General features: G+C 34.0%; 2 protein-coding genes across 4 annotated transcripts; one reads left to right on the forward strand and one right to left on the reverse strand.

The window, feature by feature from the left end:
• Positions 1-4,407: 4,407 nt before the first annotated feature.
• On the forward strand, positions 4,408-5,420 carry LOC132630029 (transcription factor TCP11). The gene has a single exon (XM_060345529.1). It carries the CDS (start codon positions 4,420-4,422, stop codon positions 4,936-4,938), a length of 519 nt encoding a protein of 172 aa, XP_060201512.1. The 5' UTR covers positions 4,408-4,419; the 3' UTR covers positions 4,939-5,420.
• Positions 5,421-5,788: 368 nt separating this feature from the next.
• On the reverse strand, positions 5,789-15,315 carry LOC132630028 (OVARIAN TUMOR DOMAIN-containing deubiquitinating enzyme 12-like). Of its 3 annotated transcripts, XM_060345527.1 has the most exons (12): positions 15,066-15,315; positions 13,863-13,985; positions 12,102-12,289; positions 11,847-12,016; positions 10,735-10,808; positions 10,036-10,090; positions 8,350-8,424; positions 8,162-8,235; positions 8,021-8,069; positions 7,440-7,524; positions 6,690-6,746; positions 5,789-6,218 (listed from the first exon to the last, which is right to left on the reverse strand). In XM_060345527.1, exons 2-12 carry the CDS (start codon positions 13,934-13,936, stop codon positions 6,154-6,156), a joined length of 966 nt encoding a protein of 321 aa, XP_060201510.1. In that variant the 5' UTR covers positions 13,937-13,985; positions 15,066-15,315; the 3' UTR covers positions 5,789-6,153. The 3 variants fall into 3 exon arrangements, with proteins under 3 accessions (XP_060201510.1, XP_060201509.1, XP_060201508.1); XM_060345526.1 differs by lacking the exon at positions 13,863-13,985 and having other exon boundaries at positions 12,102-12,493; positions 15,064-15,314; XM_060345525.1 differs by lacking the exon at positions 15,066-15,315 and having other exon boundaries at positions 12,102-12,493; positions 13,863-14,645.
• Positions 15,316-16,766: the final 1,451 nt, after the last annotated feature.

Consider the following 16,766-nt stretch of genomic DNA (forward strand, 5'->3'; position numbering starts at 1 on the left):
CAATCATCTGTAGTCTCAATATGATGACCATTTTTCTCGCTAGTAAACTTCAGGTTTACTATAATTTATTTTCCGATCGAAATAATTATGATCTGAGATGAATGGTACTATCATATATAAGCTCTTCGAGAGACATTAATTTGTTCACCATAATCATATATTATTTGGACACTGCTAGTGTCATGATACTTGTAAATAAATAATTAGCTCTTCTGGAGCCTTTGATCATTAATTTCTATTACCAAAAATTGTATTAATTATTTCCCCTTTTTCTACGCAAGTAAGAAAAGTATTTCTCATTTTTTAATATAGCATGCGTTGTTCCACTATCAATTACACAAATATCTTCATGATTGGTCATTGATCCAAATAATATTTGAGGATTTTCCATATATTCTTCAAAACGAAAGAATAGGCAAAGTAAACATCGAAGTAGATATTTTGATTAGACAAAGTATTACACACACTTTATTACATATATATGGAAACATAACCACAATAGCTAATACAAACGACATGTATTAAATATCTAAGTTAATACAGATCCATCACCGATCAGATGATCTATGTTTCCTTCAGGGAATTCAAAGAAATCTGCCACATCTAGATGCATAGGCTCAACATTATCTTCAGAAATAAAATTTGCTTCGGCATCCTTTTCTGCCCTTTTGAGGGAGGCTTGATATAGCTCAACAAGGTGCTTTGGCGTACGACAGGTACGTGACCAGTGCCCTTTTCCTCCACATCGGAAGCAATTATTTTCTGAATTTTTCTTTTGCACAACTTCATACTTTTCATCCTTCCTTTTACACTGCTGGTGGTCAAGGGTATTATATGGTGCAAAACGAGAATCATGATTAAAATCCCTTCCTCGACCACGACCATGACCACGACTGGGGCCACGACCTCTTCCACGCCTAGAATGGCGAAAATTTGCCTCATTCACTTCAGGGAATGGGGCAGTACCAGTGGGTCGGCTTTCATGATTTTTCATCAGTAATTCATTATGTTGTTCAGCCACTAGAAGATGTGAGATTAGATCAGAATATTTTTTGAACTTCATCTCTCGGTATTGCTGCTGCAGGAGCATACTCGAGGCAGGAAAAGTGGAGAATGTTTTCTCCAGCATATCAAGATCAGTAATATTTTCACCACATAATTTTAATTGAGAAATAATTTTAAACATAGTAGAATTGTATGCCTTAACAGATTTAAAATCCTGGAACCTTAAATGGAGCCAATCAAAACGTGCTTGTGGAAGTATGACCATCTTCAGGTGATCATATCTATCTTTCAGATCATTCCACAGCGTAAGAGGATCTTTAACCGTGAGATATTCCATTTTTAAATTCTTATCAAGATGGTGGCGGAGGAATATCATTGTCTTAGCACGGTTTTGGTTTGATGCCTCATTTTTATCTTTGATGGTGTCTTCCAGACCCATCGCATTAAGGTGAATCTCGGCATCAAGAATCCAAGACATATAGCTATTGCCGGATATATCTAAGGCTACAAATTCACGTCTAGAAAGATTTGCCATTAGTAATGGAAAACAAAGAAATCAATACCTTCGAGGCTTGTAAAGTATTTGCTCGAGATGACAGAGTCTCGTGCTGATAACGTATTATAAAATAAAACCTATGAAGTAAATACACAGAAGAAATATGTAGAGAGAATATGTAGAGAAATATCAGATTATCTTACTTCTGCTCTTTCAACATTGCATCTGTGCATCCTATTTATAGGAGCAACAAGACATGGGATATTTTGAGATATTTTGGGATATTTATGGGATATTTCCAAATAATGGATATCCACTAAGATGGGATATTTACAACAAGAAACATATTATTTAAAAACTCTTAACAAAGTGATTGGAAAGTTGCCCGAAAAATTCTATCTTTTATTGTCATACCAAAGCCTTTAGTGCGTCCAGTGTTGTTGTTGGTGCCCACTCCTAGGCTTGGCTGGCGAGAGTTTAATCCATTGCAAAAGAGTACAATTCTCAAATTGAAGTCTGTCAAAGAACTTCATTTAAGGTTTTTGCCACTATTTTCTGTGCTGGGTTATTATCTGTTGTAACTGATCATACTAGATTTTTTTATTTTTTTTTGGGTTCATACTACAATTATGGTTTGATTATTACAGAATAATTTCTTTGTACAAAAATTAAGACATGAACTACTCAGCAATATTTCAGTACTTTACCGCGCGAAGCGCGGGTGAATTTACTAGTATATATATATAGTAGTAATGTTCAAGAGTTTGTTATTTTTTCTTTAAACTTGATTTTCCAAAAATCAAGTCAAGATATTTTAAACTGAGTAAATTTCCTACTAGATTTTCTCGGAAGACTGCCACAAATATACTTCAGATTCATTTTTCTCACAAACTAATCCAAATGCATATTCTCTCTTAAATTACCTGCCAAAAACTTCTTAAAATCTAATTTTTCATAATCGAATCAAAATAAAATCCAAATAGCTATATTGTCGTTGATGCCAACAAGGAAATAAGTATTAATTTGAATGACTAATTTGGAAGTAGCTTTAAACAAGTCAAGTTCATAAAATATGGAGTAGTAACAAAAGCATACATTGTTACCAAAATAAATTGTTCAATCTCTTGTAATGCAACCAGGGATTTAGTTAATCAACTCTCACTAGATAATACTGCTAATCTCTTTTGCTCTATCCTTTGCCCATATAAGAATGAATTACATTATTCTTATTTATTCTTTAATCTCAATTTACTACTACTTCTTACTTTCATCACATTAATCTCTCTCCACATTTATTAGAGTAAACATATAAACTTGAAAAAATAATCAAATTTCTCTTATTTTTGCATTGTGACCAGGAGGTCACGAGTTCAAGCTGTGGAAACAGCCTCTTGCAAATATGCAAGGTACAATAGACTTGTGGTCCGGCCCTTCCCATGATCCGGCGCATAACGGGAACTTAGTGCACCGGGCTACCCTTTTTTTCTTATTTTCAAAAAATGATAAGTATCTCAAAACAACTATTTTTAGTAAAGGTGACGAGTAAAATATAATAAATGGACTACATTAATTAATCGTCTTTCCTTGCCTTATAAGTTATAACCAATACTTTCATAATACCTTCAAATTTTGTGGTGGAGTCATAAGTACACTTACATCCTTAACTTGAAGTATCGGGTTCAAGCCCTGAAACTGAAATCACTTTTGGTAGGGAATGCTTCTCGATTACCCTCACACTGAAACTTTCCACCAAGCACTAGATTAATCGAGTCTTTAAGCGAGTACTTTCAATTGTGCACTAGATTAATCAAATCTCAAAGCGAGTACTTCAACCGTGTACTAGATCAATCGAATCTCAAAGCAAGTACTTACAACCTTACACTAGACTAATCAAATCCCAAAGCGAATACTTTCACCCATACACTAGATTAATCGAATCCCAAAGCGAATACTTTTAACCGTACACTAGACTAATCGAATCTCAAAGCTAGTACTTTTAACCGTACACTAGACTAATCGAATCCCAAAGCGAATACTTTTAACCGTACACTAGACTAATCGAATCTCAAAGCTAGTACTTTTAACCGTACACTAGATTAATGGAATCTCAAAGCGACTACCGAATACCAAATGAAAAATAAAACAAAAGTGTGGTAGTTTATGGTAATGTTGATCTTGGTGTTCGAAAAATCAGTTTTTCCCCAAACAAAAAAGAAGAATAATTGTCCGAAATGGGACCCACAACAAGATTTCAGATTTCATTTTTTTTGCTCGGAATGTTCTTTCGGGGCGTTCTTTAATTTTTGCCCCTCAAATTGCTGGTCTTTAATTTTTGTCTTTCATTTAAAAAAGTGGCCGAAAATATCCCAAAGTTTTGAGTTCGAACCCCCGTTCAATTAAAAAAAAAATCGCAAGGCAAAGCTTTTACAAAAGTTTGTCCTCTCCTGCATAAGTTATGTAACTTCGCCTGATTTTTTTTTTTATACCTTGTGAAAATATTATTATTTTTTTACTCTACTGAATTTCGAACCTCAAAATATTTTCGATCATCTTTTTAAGCGGAGGATAAAAATAAAAAACTGAAGACCAGTCCGTATGAAATTGACCGACAAAAACTAAAGACCAGTCCGTATTGCCCTTCAGATTTTACACAGTGATGGGCCCAGTAAGCTTAATGGGCCCAGCCTTTATCCACACACACTACCCAAGAAGATACACGTGTCAGAAACCCACATACCTATCCTAAAAAAATCTATCACATCACATAAAATACTTACCCTATATAAACTCTTCCTCTTCTTGTGGGGTCAACAAAAAAAAAAAATCGTCCCTATAGCCCAAAGTATTCCAAAAAAAAAAAAAAAAAAAAAAAAAAAAAAACCCTACTAAAAATCTCTCTAATTTCCCCCCACCTTTTTATGGGTTCAGAAATAGTTGATTTTTCCGGTAACAAAGCAGCAAATGACAGAAATGCCCTTAAGCTAGTACCGAAGAAACTTACCTCTAACAAAGACAGGCACACAAAGGTAAATGGACGAGGCAGGCGCGTGAGGCTACCTACACTATGTGCGGCGCGTGTGTTTCAACTCACAAAAGAATTAGGTCACAAAACTGACGGCGAAACAATCGAGTGGTTACTACGCAACGCTGAACCGGCGATAATTGCTTCAACCGGAACCGGTACTGTTCCGGCTTGCCACGTCACCACTACGCCGGCGACGATGACGAGCGTTCAATCGCAACCGTCGATTTTGGCTCCGTTAAGTTGTGCGTCGGTTTCTGGTTATCCGGTTTATGCGCAGCCGAGTTGTAGGCTTGATTTGGAATATTCTGTTCATAGTTATAGGAATATGCCGTTTACGGCGTTGTTGTTGCAGCCGGTGACGGAGGATGATTGTTGTGAGGAGAAAGTTGCTGGAGAAGATGGGAAACAGTAATGTTTGGAGGTTTTTTTGGACTGAATGTGTTGGTTTCTAGAATTTTGTGGGTCTTTTTTGGCTGTTTCTAAAAAGATTGGGAAGGTTTAAAGGAAGGTCCAGCTTTTTGAGGGTTTTGGAGTAGATATGGTAAAGTTTTGGATTAAATGTGTCAGTTTCTAGACCTTTTTTGCTATGTCGAGAAGATTGGGAAGAATTAAAAGGTCCAACTTTTTGGGTTTAGGGGGATTTTGGTAAATTAGGTTAATGCAGGGGTAAAAGAGGTTAATTAAGGGGTAAAATGTTAATTTTTGATATATATATATTTCATTAGTAAGTCTTTTTTTAAATTAGTAATGTCCATGGAAAAGGAAGATGTTACATTATTACTTTGAATCTTTGTTCCATTTCCCTCCCGTTTCATTTTATATCATGTTAGTTTGAAGAAAATTTGTGATTTTTGTAGTTTAAACTATGGTTAAATATATTGTCAACCTTTTAAATTTGTTATTAAAATTTGCTTGCTAAATTTTTGTTTGAAGTAGCATTTGGAGATTGACAGACTGTTATCATTTGGTTTTTAAAGGATGTGTATTTGCATTCGAATTTGGAATAATTAAATTGGAGAACAGTTGGAATAATTTAAAATTTTAAAGAAGAATGAAAATAATAGATCAAGATCAACCGGAGAAATATATTAGGAAAAAAAAAAATTAACTTCTAAATAGCCAAAATTTGTAGCATTTCTGAACAGACCAAAACAACTTTACAAAATCGATTTCAGTCAATATTCATATATGACAACTGAACAAACTATATCTCCAGTAAAACAATAAAGCTAACAATAATTACAAGAAAAATCATCAAGGCCTTACTGTATGCATATAATTTGTATAAAGCATCGAAATAACTGAGAGAAATGTGCATGTTGGAGCACAATGTTTGAACAGAAACAAGATATCTATATAAACAATATGATCTTATTCGTATGCAACTGATAACAAACTATTGACTATTGCTATACTTTATTATGTGAACAATTATGTAAAAATGTAAAAGTAAGTATTACTTATCATAAAGAAAAAGAATGCAAAGCTAGCCAACTCTAACTTGCTCGGAGTTGAGGCATAGTTGTTATTGTAATGTATAGTAAGTACTGCACTAGAAGCTGTGTACCGCAGCCAGGATGACACCGATGCAGGTAGTGTTTGCCTTGAATATATAGGTCAAGAACTCTTAATGCATGTTCCAGAAACTCCACTTCTTCTTCTTCTTCTTAAAATCATCACATGGCAGGAAGTCTGTAATGTAGCATTAAGCTACCGTATTAGGATAATATAGCTTGAATAAATGAAGCAGGATTAGAATTCAGTCAACTTTCAATGTTCACTGCATTCCCCATTAAGGCATGTGATAAAGAACATTACCTCTGTCCCAATTTATGTGACATAGTTTGAATCGACATACAATCTAAGAAAGAAATGAAAACTTTTGAAACTTGTCGTCTTAATCATGACATAGCTTTTGTGTGGCTATAAACGATTCTCATTAAGGGTAAAATTGAAGTATACAGTTAATCATTTCCAAATTTAGGAATGTGTCAATCTTTTTAGAACAGACTAACAAAGGAAATACTGTCACGTAAACTGGAATCGGGAAATGCGCATGTAACCCTCCCCCTTTTCAAGATCTTCATTTTCTTCCTTCGTATAGGCTATCAATGCTAAGACGTATCATACAGAAAGAGGACATGAATGTACAAAAGTAATTACCTCCTTGAGGGTAGATTGAGTTGTAGTGCACCTCCGCCCAGAAACTCAAGTATATGACTGCACAAAGAGTAAAAACAAGAGAAACGATGAAATTGCTGTGAAGGAATTGATACCAAGACTTCAAAAACTGCTCTTTCATCTAGCTTGCAGCCACCAAGACCCCCCACAAAGTGCGCGTGTACAAAAATATTGTAACAAACTTTAATTCCTCTTCCGAGCAACCTCCAGATTTACATTATCCATTGCTTTGAAATGTCTACACTCGTTTTCGTAGTAGAGGTATGATTATACAATAGCATAGAATAAATGACGTGCATGCATAACCAATATAAAGATTGCCCCTATTGATTAAACTTTCAACATTTTCATTCTCATTTAATTTGTACGAGTACACGAATTTAGGTCTATAATAAGAGAAAGGAAAGCCCATGTGTCAATCTTAAGAGATACAATTTAGATTTTGAAACAGCTAACACGAGCAACCCTTGGGAATCTCCTTTTCATGAAACCTAACATCAAATTTCCTTAAGATAGTCCTTAAGGAAATTTCCAAAACTGCAAACTGGAAGTACGTGCAGCATCATGAATTTGTAAAGACACATGAAAATTGAGAACTACGAGCCAAGTCAATCCCACTTCCAAATTATTTCTTCTTCTTCTTTTTTAAATCAAAACTTGCTCAATGACATTCTTCAAAATAGAGGATATGACAGAAAGGTAAAAGCAATTTAAAATCTGAGAACTAGTTACCTCTGTTTGACTTTTGATCCTTCGGAAGAATCTCAATGTAATATGTGTCTTTGAATGACGTTAGAACAAAAACTTTCACGCCATACTGCCCACAAAGCAAAAGACAAAATCAATATGCAACACAAATAGGTTCATTCACAAAACCAATGCATTCTCAGCTAATATCATGATCATCACAAGCAAAATCATGAAAAAAAGAGCTGAGCATATACAATAAAAAAGGGAGGGCATCAAGACCAGACAAAATGGAGAGTGGAAGAAAGAGAAATAGCAAGACGGAGGTACACGAACATGCACTTGCTTCTACACTACAAAATATAAATGGTTAATTAAAGCCACAAACAACTACAGGGGACCACAAGAAAAGATTATATAGAAGCATGTTACTTCGGCAGTACCTATCAACTTGCAATTAACAAGCTACTAAAATATCCAATACCTCTATACCAGGACATCCAAATTATGGTTAGGCTGACAATAGCTTAAAGTTCTTATTTCCAAGGTTAAGAAACAAACCAAAAGACAGTAATCAAATGAAGAGCAAAAAACCAAGGAAGCAAAGTAAGGGAAATAATCAATACCGAGTCAGCGGCAGCCTGCAGTGTAACATGATCGCCCCATTCCCCATTCCTGATTCAACCAATATAAAAGCAAATGTAGATTAAAGGTGAAAAGGAGAATAAGGAATTTCAAAATAGAGAAACAAAGGTGTTGTTAATTACTCGGACATCCTCTTCAAGTATTCATCATATGCCATTGGGACATATCCCTCATATATCTCTGGATGAGCTTTAAGCTGATCAGACCAAATGATTTTACAAAACCTACTTTAGCTAAGATGCATTTGAAATAATTCAACTATGAAACCAGAGTATCATAAAGAAGATAATCTTATTTATTTGACAAGCACCTGAGTGACTATTTGCTGTCTGACAAATTTGTGGTGCTCTGGGGTACGATAGAATTGATCTGATAAAGCACGGAACTGGAAAAAAGAAAGGACAGGTAAGTAGATGTGCAGTAGAAACAGATAGGGTGGAACCTTATCTCAAAAAACTTAGATTCTCAGGAGAAGCCTTATGCTACAGAAGAAAAACTGCGCCTAAGTTCCCATACCCCATAAAACTAAAGAGTTAAGAAAATTTGAATTGTCCTCTTTTGCCTAAAAACTGAAATTATAATAATTTGGCAGGGAAACAGATAGGGTGGAACCTTATCTCAACAAACTTAGATTCTCAGGAGAAGCCTTATGCCACAGAAGAAAAACTGCGCCTAAGTTCCCATACCCCATAAAACTAAAGAGTTAAGAAAATTTGAATTGTCCTCTTTTGCCTAACAACTGAAATTATAATAATTTGGCAGGGAAACAGATAGGGTGGAACCTTATCTCAACAAACTTAGATTCTCAGGAGAAGCCTTATGCCACAGAAGAAAAACTGCGCCTAAGTTCCCATACCCCATAAAACTAAAGAGTTAAGAAAATTTGAATTGTCCTCTTTTGCCTAACAACTGAAATTATAATAATTTGGCAGGGAAAGCAGTCTTCCATCACCCCCCCAAAAAAAAAAAAAAAAAAAACTCTCAACTTCTCATATTTGCTTGTTCACTCTACATACGTAATCCAAGTTAATCCCTTCATTTATATTTTACCAACATTACTATTTACCAGCTTTTCTCCATGAAACAGCTCCCATTAAATTTTCACATTCAGTCTCAAATTTCTTAGTCTATTGTTTCAAGTATTCATATTTCATTCCATACGAGGAGCAAAACATTTATATTGGTCTAGCAGGATTGGGAAACTTTGGGAAAGCGTAAAGGGTGTTTAGAGGAAAAGAAGAATTCAGGGGAGAAATGGGATAAAAAGATGCGAGGTATTTCAAACTGTCATTTAGACCAACAAAGTTTGACTATTCAATTTAGATGAAATTGTGTCTTGGCAAGTAAGTGCAATTATTACCTGATATTTGAACAAAATGCTTTACTAAAAATGTTTATCTACTAGTCATAAGTAAATAGCCATACGAGATGTGGTACCAGTAAATTGGTATGCTATGGTCTCATTATCAGACTTTTCTGAGTACTTTATCGAACTAATCACTAGATAATTCAATTCAAATGAAATTGCAGATCCCCCGAATGTATATCATAATTTACTAATATTGTATATGGTCTTCACACACTCTCTAATAACTTATGGGAAATATGACTGACAGTGTTGCCACTGTTTAAGGCCAACGGCAAGAATTGACTAGTAAAACGCCAAATCTGAAAATGAAAAAATTGAGAAGTTTTCAAGCTTAGCTAAAAAGTGAAAAAGAAAAATAAGACAGACTTTATAACAAAAATCAACAACAAATTTCTACAACAAGGCCTCTGTACTGCTTAGCACCTTTTATCAACTGATATTTTTCAACGAGACAAACTTAAACAATTGTGGTGCCATCTTTAGTGTATGATTAATAACTATGTTAGAAGTAGTTTGAGGAAAGGAAAAACAATTATTTATCTTCCACTAGACAGAAAATCATGAAAGCCCATCTAGACAGTTCAATATCATTATTACAAACACAAGTCAACCAAGAAGTAGGGTAACCTGACAGTTGCCATCTCCTTGCACTTTGTGCTCCACCAAGTCATTTGTTTGCAATCTGAAGCAAGAAAACCCATGCATGGGATGCTTAGCCGAAAATAACTCACAGCAATAATATTACCATTCAATTGAATTAGCAAAATATCAACTTGATACACTTATGTGGAGTAAAATCTAAGCCAAAAAAACAAATAACTACAAAAAGAACGAAAAAGTGAAACCACATGCATTCTGTGACTTTAAGCAAACTAAATGTTCACAATATCTACTGGAATTTGCCTCAAAAGTGTGTATTCACAAAGCAACAGAATAACAGTTCGCTCATTACACACCAATTATTTTCTGTGCTCGTCTCAAGTCCCATCTCTCCTATTTGATTCTCTTTTTCCAAAATACTTGAGGGGTTAGGTGTTACCTTTTCAACTACCAGGCAGTAAGAACCACTAGGGGAAAAAGCACGAATACAGACAGAGAAAACCTAAGAAAAGAAAATACAGAAATGCTTCTGGAGACGCAGGACATCTAACCACAAGAGAGGTTTATATTTCTCACAGTGAAGCTATATTTTATTACCTTAAAAAGTGCTCAGGACTTTGGAGGAAAGAATTAAGCTAAGCACTACCGTTAGACAATACGTCATTAAAAGTCGTTACACAAAATTTTGTATACTTAAGAACCTAAGGCGGTGGGATCAAGAGATACCTATCTAGCAGCCTTTGGTGATCAGAGGTTGCTTCATCAACTGAAGGTATGTCTCCATTTATTCTAGGAACATGCTGCAATACAAATTATTTTAAGAAACTAAAGCAACAGTCAAGAAGGTATATCCAAACAAAAAAGCCTACATGCTCAAGCTAAAGGCTTCCTATTGCAGTTCATTCACAACAAACCAAGTATATATATATATATATATGATATATCTCTGTATATGCCTGTAAAGGCACAACAGTTCTCAGTATTCATAAAACAGAAGAATATGATCTCTCATATCCTTTTATATTTTACATGCAGATTCCAGATGAATAAATAATTTGGCAGCTGCTGATATAAGAGGTTATTGTTCTGATAACATTAATCCAGACAAAGCTAAGTACCAAGTATTCGCTCAGTTGCAATTTGTTTGTCTTCTTTTCTTTTTAGTCTGTTCCAAAAAGGATGCCACTTTCTATATATATTATAAGGTACTCCCTCCGTTTCAATTTGTTTGTCTAGTTTTGACTTGGCACGGAGTTTAAGAAAGTAAAAAAGACTTTTGAATTATGTGGTCTTAAACTAAAGCTATGCAGAATGTACAAAAATGCCCTTTAATCTTGTGGTCTTTAACATGCCATGCGGAAAATTGGAACTGAAGAGTTGCCAAAAAAGGAATGAGACATTATTTTTGAAATAGAATAAAAAGAAAAGTAAGACAAACATATTGAAACAGAGGGAATAACACTTTACACCCAACATCCCACACGGCATATTTAAGACCACAAGATTCAAAGGGCGTTTGATATACTACACATATCTTTTATTTAAGACCACAAGATTCAAAAGGCATTTGATATATTACACACATCTTTTGTACAAGACCACAAGATTCAAAAGTCTTCTTTATTTTCTTAAACTCCGTGCTGAATCAAACTAAGACAAACAAATTGAAATGGAAGGAGTAAATGGTTAAAGGTGCAGAGCACCATGCATGTCCTCATACACAACGTGAATTAGTGGTCTTGACACTCGCGCAAACAACCCCTCCAAAAGTTATAAAAGTACCAAAGAAGAGGGGAATTCCAAGCTCACCAAAGCTTCTAGAAAACAGACAAACTTACAGGAACAGCACTCAGTTGGTTTATTCTCTTCCTTACTTCTCCATCAATCTCAAATTCATCTTGTATGTCCAATGTGTAGGTATAATCTTCTCCATCATATGATCTGTTGCCAGGACTAGAGCAAGAACTTGAAGGCCCTAAATCATCAGCTTCTAGGCCAGTATCATGCCCTGTGAATGATAGATATATGTATACATATTTTAGCAAATGTTTAAATTCAAGAAACAATCACAAAACTGAAATAAGGATACGTACCAGCATAGTACTCCCTTGGAGGACCCTGCCAATGTTGTACACCAGTGGAGGCTTGTAAGTACTGCTGATCTGCATGTGAAGATTCAGCATCTTCTGCAATGGACAACTCTGACAGTTCTTCTTGTAGAGCCTGAGCAATAAGCTCATCATTTTCAACGTTGCAATATGATGGGTGACAGCGGTTTTCTCTGGCATATTGTTCATGAGAGATTTCAATGTCATGCTGTCTACTGTCACCATAATAGTTGGAACTAAAAAGTTGGTCCACATCAAGAAAACTAAAAGCCCCACGAGCAGCATCAGATTCCGGTTCACACATGATTATATCTTTCAGAAAAAATGCCAAAGTCAAAAACCTCTTCTCACCTCTAAATTGGATCTATCGCTTGTACCTGAATAGAGCTCGTTAATGAAGGGCTCAGATAAGAAGAATAAGATAATTCTGACCTATTGGTTAGATCATATAAAATCACTGTATATTATAATGATGTTCTGTTAGTAATATGGAGTATCTGTCCTCATCCGCTACGATTTTCTGATAGTGTTGTTGACAAGCAATGAATGGTCAGAGTTGAAAATGCACAGTGATGCATATGTACCATAGCTTCCACTTTAACGAATTAAACACGAAAATAGGAGTGAGATATGCAGTGGTGGTTCTAATAGATCTAGAAAGATAGGGCAGCCAAACAAAAAGGAAAATAGATAAATAACTATATCTTATGCAGCTTAATGTGTTGAACTACAGAGCAGTCAATTGCTTCAACTGAGACACCTTAACACTGATTATTGTTTCCTTTTCTTATATGTGCCAAACATTTAAGAAACCCAGAAGTGGTACGATTCACACATGATAGTGTGGATAGGATCAAAGGAATACATTATTCATGGAAATAATTTCTTTTCTTGGAAAAAAATTAATTCAAATTTCAAGACAAAGAGAGTAAGATCGGAGCAAGCGTATGCATTGTTTAAAGATTTAGGTATTTGACTTTCCACACTAAACTAAATGCTAGTTTCATATTAAGTGATTGTTTCAATGAATATGCAGATTAAATATTTACTTTGACTTGCTTCTTTATTGATTAGCACATATATTTACTTTGACTTGCTTCTTTATTGATTAACACAGCAGCAGCACTGACAATACTAACACTCTAACAGCGACTTTTCAGACTTATTTTTACAAGGACTACTAAGTGAAACATAAACAAAATCTTGTCGATGTTCTTGAATCAGATATTCTATTTAGACTTCCTCCCGATGTTCCAGACATATTCTGAATTCCTTTTGGAATCAACAAAAGATGATTTTTGTTTTTTAACAGTTGGGAGTTGAAGTTCACGCAATTGTGCTTCGTAATCCCCAAAGCCTGATGATAGTACCAGAATAATGTTTCAATAGAATCTAATAATATAGCTGCTAGCTCGATTGCTGAAAATCATTCTATCATTTTCTATATTCCTACCAATATAACAAACATTATTTTCATCTCTAATTACTTGTTCATCACGAAGCTCCACTGCAACCTTGCTATACTATTATAATACAACATCAACTGTTATAGCCAACTAAAGAGTTGATCTAGGAAGCATTTTACTTTCGTTAAACATTTTGTGGCGATACCAACGACAACTTACCTTGATAAAGAACTAAAGGCTCACCAGCCTAATTAACAAAATGTTATTGTTCGGTATCGCAAAAAAATATCTTCCTGATAAATGTTTTCCTTGATGATACCATTTTGCAATATTTCCTTACCTGGAATTATAGGAAATCCTCTTGAAAGGAGATAATCTTTTACCAAAATGAGAAAAAAGACTTCTATCACCCATAGGCAGAAGTCTTTCTTCACAAGTATCCTAGCTCTTACTCCAAATTACCTGTTTCATCAATATTTCGACGTTGTTTCAACCTTTATTACTCAAAAATATCACCAAAATACTATCTGCATACCCTATCCACCACCTTCTACAAATACAAATATCACCTACATTTATATCCAACAAAACACCCAAAACAACATTTTTTTTTTTTATACAAAAAAATTTCCATTAATCCCAAACATACCAACAACAATAGCATACCCATTGTAATCCCATAAGTGGAGTCTGGATTACCAAACATACACACTTTTCGCTTTAGTCCATCCCTAAAAAGAACGATACATTTTCTTATTTAGGAATAATTTAACTTTAAGCTTTACCTTTTACACTTAACGAGATGATCTAGAACCACAATAAATATCTTTAGCTCATTTTAGACCACAAAATTCAAAGTCTTCCTTTTTTTTCTTAAACTACGTGTCCAGTCAAACTTATATCACATAAATTGGGACGGAGGGAGTATAAGAGTCATAAAGTGAGATCAAAGTTAAAAGTCTTCACTTTTTTCAACAAAATCTGCATAAAATTCTTCATTTACCCCTAAACCACCCATTATTTTCTTGGTCCAAAAAGCCATCAGTATTTGTTGACTTTAAAAATTTTAACTTTCAGTCTAATTCTTCATTTAAACAACAATTCAGAATCTATTAACTCCCAAATCTTAAATACAAAAAAAAAAAAAAAAAAAACTCATCATCCCCAACCGCCCCCGCCAAAATCCCCCCCCCCCCCAAAATATATAATACGGTATACATTTCTTTTTAGTCCGTGCAAAAAAAAAAAACGTCACACAAATATTTAAGACTTACTTTGAACTTGAGAGTCTTTTTTTTTTTTTAAATATCGTGTCCAGTGAAATGAGTTCACGTAAATTAAAACGGAGGAAATATTAACAATTTCCCAATTAACACGTTTTCTTATTGACTAAGTAATTCAAAACTTCACCATAAAACAATTCCAAAAAAATCAATAAACTAGGAGAACAAAACAAAACAAAAAAAAATAGCAAAAATAAAATCAAGAATATGAATTAATCACAAATCAATCAGAGAAAAAAAGAAAATAAACAAACTAACCTTTTAATCCAATTCCACTTCAACTTTATTCATGTGTTATAACAACGTACTAAAAAAAAAAATATACTATCTGTGTGTTGTATTTTATAGGAGGAATAAGAAGTTGCAAATGAAGACAATGGGCACTGAAAAAGATGATAATTATTATAGGGAGAATAGGCAAAGTTATAGTTTATATAGAGTAAGAATAAAGGCAAATTAAAAAGTTCAACAGAGTTTTAACTTCATCGTTAAAAAAAAAAAAATATTATATAAATGTTGATTGAGTGTGTGTATATGGAAAGCTATTTATAGAGGGGATTGGGTTTGGCTTTTGAGTAGAATCAAAGATACCGTTACTTTATAGCATGGGTGGACGCTCGGTTTTTCGGTTCGGTTTTATCAAATTTTGGTTTGACTATTTAGGGTTCGGTTTTTTGAAGGTGGACACCAAATACCGAACCAAACTAGTTCGGTTCGATTCTTTCGGTTTCGGTTTTTTAAAGTTCGGTTCGGTTCGGTTTCGGTTTTTTCAATTCGATTTTTTTAATATAATATTAAAAGCGATTTCATTGACACTAATTCATATTCTCAAAAGCAATAAAATATAAAATTGATAAATTGAAATCAAAATCAAATAAACAGGATATACAAGAACAAAAAACTATAATCATGACATAGGATTACTAAGTGCTATATACATACCGTAAGAATAATTAAGAAAACACATAAATGACATACATTAATCCTAAAGAGACATCCTAGTTACCTTTCTTTGTTAAGGATATTTAATTTTTTCAATTGAAGTGAAAAATTAGGGATACAAATGCAAAAGAGGACTTATTACAATTGGGTTTTTTTTGCTTTAAACTTAATGGGCCTGAACTATTTTAATTTTTTTGGGTAATGTATTAAATTTCGGTGCGCGTTCGGTTTTTCGGTTCGGTTTTATCAAACTTCGGTTCGGCTATTTCGGTTTCGGTTTCGATTTTTTGACGATGGACACCAAACACCGAACCAAACTAGTTCGGTTCGGTTTGTTGAAGTTTCGGTTCAGTTCGGTTCGATTTTTCAGTTTTCGGTATTTATGCCCAGCCCTACTTTATAGCGCCCTTTATTTCAACTCTCCTTTTTTTTTTTTTACGGTAAAAGGTCAGTAAAAAATACATCTAAATTTTTAAATATTGTTTACTCGTAGATGTTAAAATTAGGGATGAGTTATTTTATTCGGAGAGACTTTCACGCGTCAATCCGTTTAAATTAGGGGCAAATCAGAGTGATAGTATAGTGATAGTGGCATAATTGATCGAAAAGTATAATGGAGGGTACGAGAAAATAATATTTGGAAGTTCAGAGATATTTTTGACCTTTTCTTATTTTTCTTTTAGTAATGATTATGTTGGAGTCAGATTAGACAGAAAATTGAATAACTCTATTTAGCAAGATTTGAACATATAAAGAGAAATCAATCATAAGATAACGATAAAAATAGAGAAACATTTTATAGAAATTCATCTTAACAACACAAGTGTTGATTAGTTGAGCAGAAAATTTTTAGCTGCGCCGGCTATTTGCATCAAGTTGTATTAGCTTAGTAAGATTACACAATTTAAGGGATAAAAATGTATATTATTAATCATGATTAAGTGATAAAAGTTTATGTACAATTACATATTATGCATCAATTTAATGATTTGATATAACCATCACGTGCTATTAAATAG

Source organism: Lycium barbarum, chromosome 3 (genome assembly GCF_019175385.1).
Source record: "Lycium barbarum isolate Lr01 chromosome 3, ASM1917538v2, whole genome shotgun sequence".
In the NCBI taxonomy this organism is placed as follows: Eukaryota; Viridiplantae; Streptophyta; class Magnoliopsida; order Solanales; family Solanaceae; genus Lycium; species Lycium barbarum.

What these genes read in the sequence shown, in the direction of transcription:
- LOC132630029 (XM_060345529.1), top strand. Translation starts at nt 4,420, where the DNA reads ATGGGTTCAGAAATAGTTGATTTTTCCGGTAACAAAGCAGCAAATGAC.
- LOC132630028 (XM_060345526.1), bottom strand. Translation starts at nt 12,420, where the DNA reads ATGTGTGAACCGGAATCTGATGCTGCTCGTGGGGCTTTTAGTTTTCTT. An exon ending in ACCAACTGAGTGCTGTTCCT is followed by an intron (nt 10,809 to 11,846) that starts GTAAGTTTGTCT and finishes TTTGTATTGCAG; the next exon opens with CATGTTCCTAGAATAAATGG. An exon ending in CTCAATCTACCCTCAAGGAG is followed by an intron (nt 6,219 to 6,689) that starts GTAATTACTTTT and finishes GCTACATTACAG; the next exon opens with ACTTCCTGCCATGTGATGAT.